At 36.6% G+C, this 13,599-nt stretch overlaps 1 protein-coding gene across 4 annotated transcripts in view; it reads right to left on the reverse strand.

Moving 5' to 3' along the window:
* Positions 1 to 1,051: 1,051 nt before the first annotated feature.
* The window catches only part of BRAF (B-Raf proto-oncogene, serine/threonine kinase), a 179,315-nt gene continuing 166,767 nt past the window's right edge, over positions 1,052 to 13,599 (reverse strand). For 2 of the 4 annotated variants that reach the window (XM_035021239.1, XM_035021237.1), the window contains exons 18-20: positions 11,661 to 11,795; positions 7,957 to 8,110; positions 2,218 to 2,444 (exon numbers count right to left, since the gene is read on the reverse strand). In XM_035021239.1, coding sequence (XP_034877130.1) covers positions 2,422 to 2,444; positions 7,957 to 8,110; positions 11,661 to 11,795 — 312 coding nt within the window. In that variant the 3' untranslated portion in view covers positions 2,218 to 2,421. Of the gene's footprint in view, positions 2,445 to 7,956; positions 8,111 to 9,053; positions 9,105 to 11,660; positions 11,796 to 13,599 lie in introns of all 4 variants that reach the window. The other 2 variants (XM_035021236.1, XM_035021238.1) reach the window with 2 other exon arrangements.

Below are 13,599 nucleotides of genomic sequence, written 5' to 3' on the forward strand. Positions count from 1 at the left end.
CCTGAGCCTGGCTTCTGACTGGGCACAGCTTCACCTGAGACCAAGTCTGCTCCCCCTTTTCAAGTGAGACAGCAACCTATTCTAAAGAGGATGGAAGAAGAGAAGTGCCGGCCTTCCAGCGCTAAGCTTCCTCCATCACTAGGGCCCGTGCTTGCGGGGCTCCTGGCCCCCGGGGCTGCCCTGCAGCCGAGCTGCCAACCCAACGGCAGGCTCCAACGGCTCCACGGGACATGCCTCTTGTTCAAACCGAGCTCTCTCCGATCTTGGTGAAGGGAAAGCAACCAGTTTTAAAAGCATGTCTGGGGACACATTTAAAAAGAAAAATACGCACAAGACGCTCTTCAAATCAGCACCAATCTTCGCAATTTCTGACTTTTGTAAGAAACTGCCCTGCTCACGTGGGACTTAAGAATACACTGCTTTTCAAACTCATTAATAACTTCAGGATATTTTCCATTTTACTAGGACACCTTTCACAGGTCTGTACCTCTCATGTAGGCCTTCCTCTGAATACAGGTATTTTAGTAAAAAGCATGGAATGGCAGTGAGCTTAATAGGCTGGAAGATAGTGGGATCAGTTACAATTTGAAATTTTAAAATAACAACTTCTAATTCCCTGATTTATTTTATGGGTCCTGTCTAATTTCTTTAAGGTCCTTGGCTACAAAGCTTGGTTGGGCTAAGTACATTTGATTTGATTTACATTCCTAAATCCTGGCAAGAGATTCTAAGACTCATGATAAGGGAGATATTTGTCACTAATACATCCAGAGTCACTTTCTTTATTACTACTGCAATTTATGCCACCCTTTAGTAAAGGCCAAAGGAAGCTACGACTGGGTTCTATTTTCCACTTACGCAAAGATAAAGAATGATGTTTCCAATACCACAGCATCTCTTTCTACAGAAACAACTGATGTTAGGCTTCACACACCCTCCCTCTGTCCCAATACACCTAAAATTGCTCTATTCTCTACTTGGGGAACTCAGCTGCCAAATTACCCAACCTTTTGAAGACCAGGCTTGGGAAAAAAGGAAGGAGGAGAATGAATGGAGACACCACCATTTTTATTTTAGGTTGCATATTCTAGATAAAAGACTGGAAAGAGGATGGAGGATGTAGTGTAGGAGTAAGTTGGAGGAAAACATGAGATATTAGTAAAGATGTTAGTGTGGATCCAGCAAGTACCATTAATTTAAAAATTATAAATATCTGTCATTATGCTAAGACTCCCCATATTTAGGTAGAGAAAAGGATAATTACCTTTCTTTAAAAGTTGTTTATATAACAAAAATACAATTTTCCAGGATATATAATTCTGGTGGGAAGTATTATTTTATTCCAATTCAATTAAATCTGAAAATTATTTTCTTTTTAATAAAAATATAATAGAAGAAACTCAGAAATTAAAACTTGTACCTTACATTTAAATTACATAAATGTCTCACACATTCAAAACTGGTATCAAGCAGTTTTGTAGGCTTTTAATTAGATACTGCCATGGCATTTTGTGCCCTGGACAAAGTAGCGATATAAGTACTTGATGACTGGAAGAGCTTAGGAGGAAGATATCAACTGTATTTTCCTGAGAACTTGCTACATTGTGGAGGGAAAAAAAAAAAAAAAAAAATCCCCAACACTTGTCTTCATTGCTGGACCCAGTGAGAGAAGAAGGCAATGTGTGCCAGCACTTTCCAGCTGCTTGGTTAGGCAGACACCCTCAGTGAGCAGGGAAACAAGGCCAGAAACCCAGTAGGTCAGGAAAAAGATGCAGCATTCCCTTTTCCCCTACACCAAAACGTATCTCCTCCTCGCCTCTCATTCTCCATTTAAATAAAAGAGCTTCACCTGATAAAAATTTATCAAAGACTGGACATGCACCACACAGAAAGGCCATGCTGCATTTTTGTTCCATCCCTCAGAAATGAACTGGTGGTGACTAGGGGAAAGAGCTCCACGACAAAATCCCAGAACAGGAAAGAGAACGATGCTTGGCGACTGCAGCTGCCCCGTCAGGTGACCAGCCACACACTGCTCTGGTGGTTAGAAGGGCAGAGCTGACTGGCAGGCTCTCCACAGCCAATCTCCCAAGCTGTAGCAGCAGGTTCTTTCCATCATGCCTGACCATCAAAAAGTCAGAACTCAGGCTCTCTCCTCTTCCTTCCTGGGAGTGGGCAGACTTGTATGCACGTGGTATTTGTGTTGAAGAAGAAACACTGGCAGCAGAGAATTCTGGTTCCTAAAACATTCTTCCCTCTTTTGTTGGATGGGAAATTCCATTCTGTTCCACACCAGCTTATGCATTGAAAATTCTGTATCTTTAAAAAAAGATTTGAGGAACAGAACTGTGTTTTGATGTTAACAAATTGTACGAACACAAGACTTAAGAAATAAGAGTAGATGTTGCCATGATGGTGTGGCTACTTGAAGGCTGCAAATTCTCCTGTAGAGGGAGAACAAGAGCTAATTTTAAAAAAGTTATCTCAAATAACCTAGAGACCTAGAAAAACCTCACTGAAACCTCACTGAAAGGTGACTCACTATTATTACAAATCTAGCGACATCATCACGAATTTAAAAGCAAAAATGGCTGAAACACATAAAATAATTTATAATATGTAGAATATGCTTCAGTTCTATCAATTAAATATCGAGTCTGCAGGTAATTTCCCAGTTGGGTTTTACATGCTATGCTGAAAACCATTCCAATGAACAAAATTTCTCAAAAACAGATTGTAAAATAGGTTGATTTGTTGAATACTTTACCCCCAGTTATCAACTCATTTCCATTATTATAATACCACTATTAGAAAGGAAGAAGCAGGAATTATATCCCCCATTTGCAAAAGATAAAATTAGGAGGTCAAATGATTTGTCCACATTACGCATTTGACTGAAGGAAAGAAAATCTAGACTATTTTCTAGTTCATTTCCCCTTTCAAACCACCAATTACATGGGGGCACATGTCGCTGAACTTTCCTGAATTTGAGGGCTTCGTGCCATTATGTTTCACCCAGCATTTTGTTCACAGCTTCTACTTGTGACTAGAGGCCGGTTTTTCTTCTTACATACATTCTAGCTGATTTCTGGGGGTTAGTTAGTAACCGACAACTATCAGAATGTAGCTGGCCTTAACATCCGTTTTCCGTAATAAGAGCCTGTGATGCAGGTCCAAGCAGTCACTGACATGAACACACTCTTTCATCTAGGAGTGACCTGTCCACTCTCTGCCAGTAGAGTCCAGCTGACTACCAGAGGACACTGGTATGTACCAACAAACAACAGATTGCTAAGGACTAGCTGACTGAACCCCCAGATCGCAGGCTGATAATTATTAGTGACTATCTGAGTACCTGTTATAGGCCAGGTGCCTCACTGAATGCTTGACGTACATTTGCATCTAAGCCTCATAATAACTATAATGCAGGTGCTATTACTTCTCTTAATTTATGGAGGAGCAAGCTGGGGGTTTAGAATGGTGAAGTAATTTGGTATCTCACAGCTAGAAAATGGCACCGTTAAAATACAAGTTCAGGGGTGGTTTGTCTTAACAATGAACACACCCCTAAATAATTTTCAATAATTACCAGTTTGTTTTCCCATTCTGAATATTATTACTAATTGGACTGCAGATAGTGATACCATCTCTTTCTAAGGATTCCTTCTACCAAGCAAGTAATCATGGTATTGTGAGTCAAAAGATCAAGGAAGGGTAAAAGAATTATCACCTCATATTTAAAGTTAAAAAGTCTGTGAAGGGAGTATGGCATTGATGAAAAAAAATAGCCACATTACTAAGACCTCGGAGAGCCAAACATGAAGAACATAACCACAGAGGGCTATTATGTTAATAGCCTCTAGAAATCTATAAACATTTACACTACCTTTGCTTATGGTTTGAGTACATTATGGTTTGAAGGTTGCTATTTTTTCCAGTATTTTAATACATTTCTTTAAAGCAATTTTCAACATTCTAATTAGTAGTCACTGTATCTTGCAGAATCTAAATCTCATTAAAGGAAGTCAGTGTGAAAATAGGATTTACTTAGAAATCTTTATTTTAAAAAATGGCTAGACTTTAATCTATTAAATGAGAATATCAAAAGTGATAAAACTCTGTCAAATCTTATATACCACATTAAAAAACAACTTTAAAAAATCTTCAGATGTTTCCCATTAGTTATAATTAGACACTCCACTTTGTTGTAGTTTCTACTCTACAAACTTAAATGTTAGCCTTAAAAAACAAAACCCCACAAAACAACCTCCCAAAGTACAAACTCTTACCAAGAAACTCTAAATCAGACACCAATAAAGCCAACCCTGAAGATCATCCTACCATTGTCTACTCTTTCTAATGGAATGCAGTTCTTATTCCATAAACAGACTTCAGGTCCAGGAATAAAAAAAGACAAAAAGAATTCAAGAGTTTACAGATCAATAAAATTAAACTCTTTCTATATATGTCCCTGAAATCATGATGGAGAAATTCAAGGAAAGATGGGGGTAATAGGCAATGGATCTGCTTTTGGGGAAAAAAGCATATTCCTTCTTGTATATCTGGAAATTATCTATTATCCCACCTCCTATCCTATTTTATTTGAGGTAAGAATTATTTGAAGTGAAATATCCAGAATACTATGTGACTTTGAAAATCTCAGTATATTAACTTAATTATTGCCTGAAAAATCAGAGGCCAAAAATGAAGCTTTTTTTTTTTCAGGTTGAGAATAATCTAAGTTCTATTTTCCATTTGACTTTATTTAAGATTAAGGTAGAGAACATTTGGGAAGGCCCTGTGATTTTAGATACCTCAAATATCAAGATTTGTTTATTTGAAAGCTAAGGATTTTATTAACTAGTTTTAAGATACTACATAATTATTATCTTTTATTCCCGAATTGAATGTATATCAGTGGCTGTTACACATATAACAATCTTCTTAAAGATAAAATATGCTATGAAAAATCGATTTGCCAGAAATCAATCACTGTTTTAGATGTGGGGGGGCAGTCACCTGAAACCAGAGTAAGTCTCATTCTTTCTTTGTGGTGACCTTTCAGGAAGTTTCAAAAGTATGATAAACATTCTGGCACAGACACACTGGACTTCTTAAATTCTTAAGAGAAATTATCACAGGAGAGATGAAAAATTGAGTAAAATAAAAAGTGCTCTAGAAATGCTTAATAATTCTCAATCTAATAAGACTGTAACTGACAAAATGTTTTAGTCATGAAGTACCCATTTCATAATATTAAAAAGAAAAAAAGCAGCTCATTTCCTTAAATTGAAGGACTCACTTGAGACAGAGGCCATTTACACTGGTGTGTTAAACAGTCACTATTTAAAGAGGAAAATTTAACTAATGCTTTAGTATGTCAATGGCTAGGACAATATTTAATATCTGAAAATAACCTAAAGCATTTGATTAAATGCTGTGATCCCTAAACTACTTAAAATCAAGAAGAAAAATCGTAGTCCTCATCATTGACCAGTAAAACTTCTAAAATGTAAAACAAATTTTACAAAAAGGGTGCCTGCTGAAAAAGGAGATCAACTTTAATAAAAATATCTGGGGGCTGACGTTTTAGGAGTAAAAGCAGTCAGTCACAAGAGCATGAACGTCCTTCTGTTTCAATTACCTAGTTAGAGAGGTTAACTCTACGTATGGTTAGAAAAATGATGTTTTTCTTTATTTGGAGAATATATCTAAAATGAAGTACAAAACCAACCACAGAAAGGGAGACTACACTACCATATGTCATTCTACTGCTTCCTACTTGTCTGCATCCGTGCCACCTAAACACCTCGCCCTACCAGACTGTTCCTGTTCTTCCACCAACACTTCCAGTGGGCTCAGTTTGGCAAGAAAACTACTAGGTGACCCTTTGGAGGTACAAGGGAACATGTGAGAGGGCATAAAGGAGTTTCTGAGCAGTTCTCAGTGCTCAGCAATGCCCTCTGGCAAAAGAGATTGAAAGGAGTCAAATGCAGATAGTTGGAGGCTGGGCAGTGGTCAGTGTGGGGAGTTGTTGGGGGGTGTGAAAAGAGGAGTGAGCAAAGAAAGGACAATAGGAGTGAAACAAGTACGCTGGGGAACTATAGAAAGAGCTATATCAATAAAAAGATCCTTTGACTCTTGTGCCTTAAAATGCCCCAAGCCTTTCGGCATTCCACAGACCAATGCAAAAACTTTGTTAGCTACATGTTTGCTGTTCAGTTTGTGATAAACAAGACCCTATTCAGTAATTACTAATAATCATATCTTTAATATCACTAGAGGATTTAGAAATCCTACACTTTAATGTTTTCCAACATGTTCCATTCTTTCATGCCTTTCTCATTCTTATTTTTGAAAACAGGAGAGAGGTATCTTTTCCATTACTCTTGCCTAATTGAAAGGCATGAATCAATTTTGAACAACATGAATGGTATTACTTATTTCAAACTACCCAGATGAGGGGGGCAAAAGGTATGCAATGCTTCCTACTGAGAAGTTTTCCTGGATGAAATCTCATCCGTTCAAATTAATAAAGTATTTTAAAAATTTACTTGTGGCACTTAAAAACTAAATCATCATTAAAGTCTTCCCAATTTTCTTCTTTATTGGCTTCAAAGTATGGTATTTACACAGATGTTGTCTGTGTGCCTGAATAACCCCAAACTGTCAGTTATATTTAAAAATCATCACAGTTCCAAACTGAACAAATGAAAATGTATTTAAGAGGCTGGCTTTTGCTACTGACTCTGAAGTAGAGATGGTAATTTCTTTGATAAGATGACAGTGATACTGCTTCTTTCATTTTTGGTTCCGAGTAAGATTTTGGCTCACAGTAAGAATATACTGACTGCCACAGTACAGTCATTTTCTACACAAGAAAATTTAAGTATTAGAAAGCACTAACAAATATTTCATACCGTGGACTACGAAAAAAAAAAAAAAAGACTGGCCTTCACTCATAATAAGAACCTTGCTGGGCAAAGAATATAAGGAGCACAGAAATTTTATGACACATGCATAAAGTGATTGTTAAAACAGGCGTCATGAGAGGTAAGTATAATCTAAAGTAATAATTTTTAAGAAGTCCATTACCTGGTTGTTTGGCAACTAAAATATCTAAACAAACAAACAAACCCCAAACTTCTCACAGAATTCTGTGAAGCTTTTTTAGGGGAGGAGGAAATAATGCATTTGTAAGGAAATTCAATTTCTACGTGTGGGGAAGTATTATTTAAAAGGAACTCCAATTTTTAATATTTGCCCAGTAAAAATCCAAAGTTCAACCACATTACTCATGTCAAACATGTCACTCCTCAGCAATATCTTTGGTTACCTGCACCCATAGTTAATAAAAAGAAATTCAATCTATTGCTTTGAGGGAATAAAGGACATCCATATTTTCCAAATTGTAATAAAAAATAGTTACAGAAAAAAATATTAAGAAAAAAAAAAACTTATCCAACTCTAGTGACTTCTTAAATTAGATCTGTTTGGATTAACTTGCCTAACACAGGCTAATCTACTGTCACCTTCCACCTGCAAATCCATGCGCAGGAGTGGTGCTGTTCGTGGGAATCCCTAATGGACATGTGATAGCTAATAACAAAAGGTGCATGAGAAAAGTTTAACTGAAGTTTAATAATTAGAATAAGCCAGTAAACAAATCTGGAACAGGAAGTAAAGCCTCTGGAAGAGGCACTGCAAAGTTTAGCAATGTCTGTGCATTTTATAAAACGCTTGGATATTGAAAATCCAATGCTAAGTTTACACTTTAGATTGGGAAATAATTATATCTAGTCTTTAAAAACCTGCACATTCTTTGGTTCATCTTTTTAAAAAAAGATCTTATTCAATTGAGCAAATATATAAGCAAACTATATTTTCATTTCCTTGGTCCCTACTCCCCTGTACTGGCGCATTCATTTAACTTCTTTCAGTGGACAGGAAACGCACCATATCCCCCTGCCTGGATGGGTGTTTTTGGAGAAGCACAAGCATATAGACTAAAATCCTCTGTTTGGAAGCCAGCCCGATTCAAGGAGGGTTCTGATGCACTGCGGTGAATTTTTGGCAATGAGCGGGCCAGCAGCTCAATAGAGGCGAGAATCTAAAAAAAGAAGAAAAAAAAAAAGAAAAAAGAAAGTAGAATGAAAATCTAGGTGGTGTTAATCTTTAAAATCCCCATCATACTTTACAAGAAAGCACGTGAAATCTTACACTGTTTTTGGTATTATCCTAAATGTCTGAAAAAAATACCGAATAAACTGATTATTTTTTCCTTACAAAAAAAAGAAAATGACCAAACTCCTATAGCTTTATTTTTATTTACTTATTTATTTTTTACTCCTATAGTTTTAATTTCTGTGAAATGAATGGGGAAAGTAACCTACAGTTAGCTTTTATTTACATTTGAGATCATTTGCCAGGCTTGGAACAGTAAATAATAAAAAAATTTAAACCAATCATATGCCTATTTCTCACAGACCACAGTCCCTTTTGGGAAGAAGATGGAGTGTCAATCAGTAAAGCACTAGATGACTTCACAAACAGAATCATCAGAGCAACTCATTCCTTAAGAAACTTAGTAATGGGAAATGCCTTCCACATACATAATTAAAAGTAGGACCCCAATGACCCAGGCTGCTAGTAGCACAGGAGTGAGAAGTGACAGGTGACAATCCAAGAGTGGAGAAGACAGGCAAACTACAGATAGACACCAATACACAGAACGTAGAAACTCCGCATAGTTTAAGGTACAGAGAAACGGGTTATGACTCTTGAAGGCAGACAGTATGATAATGGATATTCATAATCATGAGACATACGTGGAAAAGGCTTGGCACGATGCCTGGCATATAGTAAGTACTCAATAAAACTTCAGCAGCCATTACTATTATTATTTTTCTGAGCTACCAAAACTTTTTTAAAAAGTTAAACTGTAATCTGTATGATTAGTATAAGGCAAAGAAGCAATGTTACAAAACATTTTAAATTACAAGCATAACACACAAATAAAAATTCAAATAATACAGAAAAAGTATAAGTCCTACCTTCCAGGGGTAACCACTGTTAAAGAGTCTATACTTTCTTCTGGACCTTTCCTATGCATAAACATGCACATATGAAAACAGAGCCCATCCCCACCCTCATCACCATTTAAAGTGGTATCATACTACACATATTTTTCTGCATTGCTTTTCTTTCCCCTCACTAACATCCATGCTATCTAGACAGCTACCCTGATCTTTATGTCTTTAATTTTTTCTATTATGGTAAGCATTTTTGTATATATCTGAGCACTTGTGGAAGCAGGTTCTGCAGCATACATTTTTAGGAGTGGAATTACCAGAGCAAAAGTATATATATTTTAAGTTTATGAATTCTACCAAGTCCTTTCAAAAGGCCAAACCAATTTACATTCCCAACAACACTGTTAAAAAATTTATAAGGAGGGCTCTTCCTTACTTCCCAACACTGTTCCCAATGCTAGATATTGCCAATCTGAGAAAATCAAAAAGTATTTCACTGTTACTCTGCATTTTACTATCACAGAACTTTTAACATCCTAAATTCATTCACCATTTGTATTTCTTTGTGAATCACCAGCTCCATATCCTTTGCTCATTTTCTATTGATTTTTTTTTTTTTACTTATTGGTTTGTAGGAGACCTTTGGATAATACCAATATTTATACTTTGTTATACATGCTACAATTATTTTACCTTACAATATTACTTTTATTACATAGAAGTTTAAAGACTTCTAATGTAGTCAGACTTGCTATCTTTTCCTTTATTACTTCTGGATTTTGCCTCTTGCCTATTAGGGAAGTCTTTCCTGATACCTCAAGGTTACAAAAATGACTTCCTATTTTTTAGTTTTGTTTTTTACATATAAATCTGAAATTTGTGTTTGTATATAGTGTGAAAAGAGATCTTATAATGAAAAGTTAAAAATAATACTTAAAAGGGGTAGCCTTCAATCATCTGAAAAATTCAGATATGCATTTCATTTTCTGATACCATGCAAAGAATAAAATGTTACTTATATTTAGAAATACGAACATTTTTCCCCTTTAAAGCACTTAAAAAGTGGGCCTACAGGGGCACCTGGATGGCTCAGTTGTAGAGCATGCAACTCTTATCTTGGGGTTGTAAGTCTGAGCCCCACGTTGTGTGTAGAGATTACTTAAAAAAGTAAAATCTTAAAAAAAAAAAAAGTGGGTCTAGGAATATAATTTCCATTATTAATGTACACCAAGCATGTTAAACAGGAAACTCTAGTACCTGGACCATGAAAAGAGAATGTGGTGTAGGGTCCTGGTGATATTGGCCAACAACACTGGTCTTTTTACTTTGATAGTCTCAAGCCAGTGGTTTTCTGGGTTAAAAAAAATTACTCTTCCTCAGAGAAATAGTTAACTTAGAATTCCAATATGTAAAACAAGTATCTACCCACCCTGAGAGAGCCCTAGAGACTTGTTAAAATTCTAAATTCTATTTTTAATTCTTTAGATATGAACAAAAGATCCACTCATTCCTGTAACAGTGACTTCTAAGAGATCCAGCTAGGAGTGGGTATTCAAAAGCATAATAAGGTTCACAAAAGACCAGCTCAGTAATTATGGTAGCTGAGTAATTATGGGAGTCAGCCCTTCCCACCTGAAAACTATACTGATTTATCAAGATCCATTTATATAGGGCTATCCGGAACTTCCTGAGCATCATAAAAAAACTGAATTTATATTACAATATCTACAGAATCTAAACTTTCTAAGCTTGTTCAGGTACTTAGTTCAGTTCCTGAGGCTTACAAAAGATTAACTTAAAGGTTTCAGCCTTATACTATGAAAAGATAAAAAGCAATGGTAATTTTCCAAGAATCAGAGAAAGGCAGATAGTGCCAACAGGTGCCTTTTCTTTTTGCCCCAGGTGGAAATGCTCCTCCAAAAGACCCAGTATTAAAGGGAAGCTTGGAATTTGTTTTACCACCAGGAAGAATTAAGGCAGCAATTCTCAAAATGTAGTCTGTGGAAAAACTATTTTCATAATAACACTAAGGTATTATCTGCCTTTTTTACTGTCATTATTTTACAAGTGTAAGTGGAGTTTTCAGAGGCTAAGTGATGTAAAATATTGCAACATAATGAACGCAGAGAATCCAGATGTCTTCTTTTTGCAGAGATTTGAAAAAAGATAAAACAATGCCATTCTTTTCACTAATTCTATTGTCTGGGAAAATACAGTTCTTTTTCATATAAACATTAACATGTAATGATTTTATTATGTTTAAATAAACTTTTTAAAACTTAGTTTTCATTTCTAAAATGGCAATTATTACTTACATAAACAAAAGCTCTTTGGGGGTCTTCAATAATTTTTGAGTGTGTAAAAGGGTTGTGAGACCAAAAAGTTTGAGAACTGCTAGACAAAAGCGAAGTCTTTCTGAATATTCTGTACTGGGATTCCGAGTTTTTAGATATCCCACCATTCAACCTTTATATAATCATCTTTATGTCATTACTTATCAGATGCCTGCACATAATCACATGGAATCCAAATCCACAAAATACAAACTGTGTCCTCTAGAAACTATTTAAAAATCTGCATCTGAGTATTAGTCTGTCCTCTTAAGTAACATATAAAGCTGCTGCTTACTTGGGGAAAGAGTGGCCTCTCATCTCTTTTCTTTTTTAGGCACTCTGCCATCAATCTCTTCATGGCTTTTGGACAGTTACTCCGTACCTTACTGAGATCTGGAGAAAGATATCCTCGTCCCACCATAAAAATTATCTGGGGAGAGAAAAAAATCATACAACCTTGTATGATAAATTGAAAAATACATAAACATTGAAAATTCAACAAGCTGTGCATTTATGTGCACTTTTCTGCATGTACACTGTACTTCAATAAAGTTAAAAACACAATGCTAGTATTCTGATTCCTATACATCATATCGTGGGGAACCAACACTTAATTGGGCTGTAAGCTGAAATCTTCAGGACCTGTGGACTATTGTAAAGGTCTCCTAATTGCTCCCCAGGCTTCCAGTCTCTCCTTATGCAATCCATTTCCCACTGCCAGGGTAATCATGAGACACACATTGGATTGTGCCTCTTTTTCCACTTAAAAAAGGAATTTATTGAGTACTTGTTGGGCATCACACTAAGTCCTTTATATATATATATATATATGTAGCAGGAACCAAAAAAGTTCACCTTTTAGCAGTTGTTTTGGCATCTGCATTTTAAATTCGTTTGTTGAGGGAATGGAAGAAATGGGGCATTTAGTTATGTAGGTCTGAGAATCAGAGCCTCCTCTAAAAAAAAAAAAAAAGAAGATAAACCACTTGGGAATTAAATTTTCTGTTTAATAAAGTAAAAAGGCTTGTCTTCCCTGAGTGTAGAGATGTATACTTTTTCTGATTTCTTAATTTTTAAATTTTTGGCTCTTTTTAGAATGGACAGAGACAGACTTTAGGAGTCTCGGGACTCTGTAAAGAGAAAGGGGTTTTGATCTTAAGAGGGAACAGGTCCAACATGCACAGACTAGAGGCTAGGTGGAGAGAGCCAGTAAGAGATCCCCTGTTATAGATAGGGCAGAGCTTACAAACTGTAGGGAGAGTCAAGTCTGATATCCTAACTTTCTATTATTTCCTGTTTGGTGCTGTAGTAACTTTTGTTAAACTATATAAGCTGATTTGCCCGAGCTCCACTGAAGTGGAGGTGTAAAGCTTATCCTCCTTTCCCATTGCCCCTGTCAGAACTGCCCTTCTCCTACTTTATAAAAAGCACACCCCTTACTACCCACATGAAATTTAACTATAGTACACATTGCTCCAAGGTGTAAAACTGCTGGGGTAACAATGGGACACTTCCAGATACTGGTATATAACTAGGCTCTAATGAATGGGTAGCAAATCCCTTCGCAAGACAGCTGGTTTCCAATTCTTTGCTTTCAGCAAAATTAACTGAATTGTCAGCTAATTGTAAAACTTACTGACAAGTTATTATGTCATTTTTGGTATATTCTAGAAATGAGTTCAAATAACTGAATGATATATGTATGGTAAAGAATCAATCTTGCCCAGAGAGAGGGCTGGCCTTTGCCTTTGGCTCGTGGGAGGTAATCCCTAAACCTCTGACATGTCCTGCCTGATAAGAGTCCTTTTGTTTACCTGGGAGCCTTGGGCTATGACAGATAGTCCATGCTATCAAAGTGATTTATAGAAGGGATGTTGAGTCAGGTAGCATCAGCTAAAACTAAGTAAGGTCAGCCACAGAGGTGGTCAACCATATTGACTTAACCCAAGCCCCGGTGATAACTCTGGATTCGAGTGAATTGGTTGGCAGTACTCTACACACTGTCACACACGGCTGCCAGGAGAATTCAGTGCTGTCCACAGTTACACTGGGAGGAGACACCTGGGACCTCCACATGTGGAACTCTCCTGGATTCTGCCCTATGTGCCTCTTCACTCAGCTGTTGTGATAAATGGTAACTCTAAATACTAACAACCTGGAGGGAGTTCTGAGACTTACTAAATGGCTGAATCTGAGTATGGTCTGGGGGACCACTGACCTGTGCATCTGGGTAC

This window comes from Mirounga leonina, unplaced genomic scaffold (assembly GCF_011800145.1).
Source record: "Mirounga leonina isolate KUSES-001 unplaced genomic scaffold, KU_Mleo_1.0 Mir_174, whole genome shotgun sequence".
Classification (NCBI taxonomy): Eukaryota; Metazoa; Chordata; class Mammalia; order Carnivora; family Phocidae; genus Mirounga; species Mirounga leonina.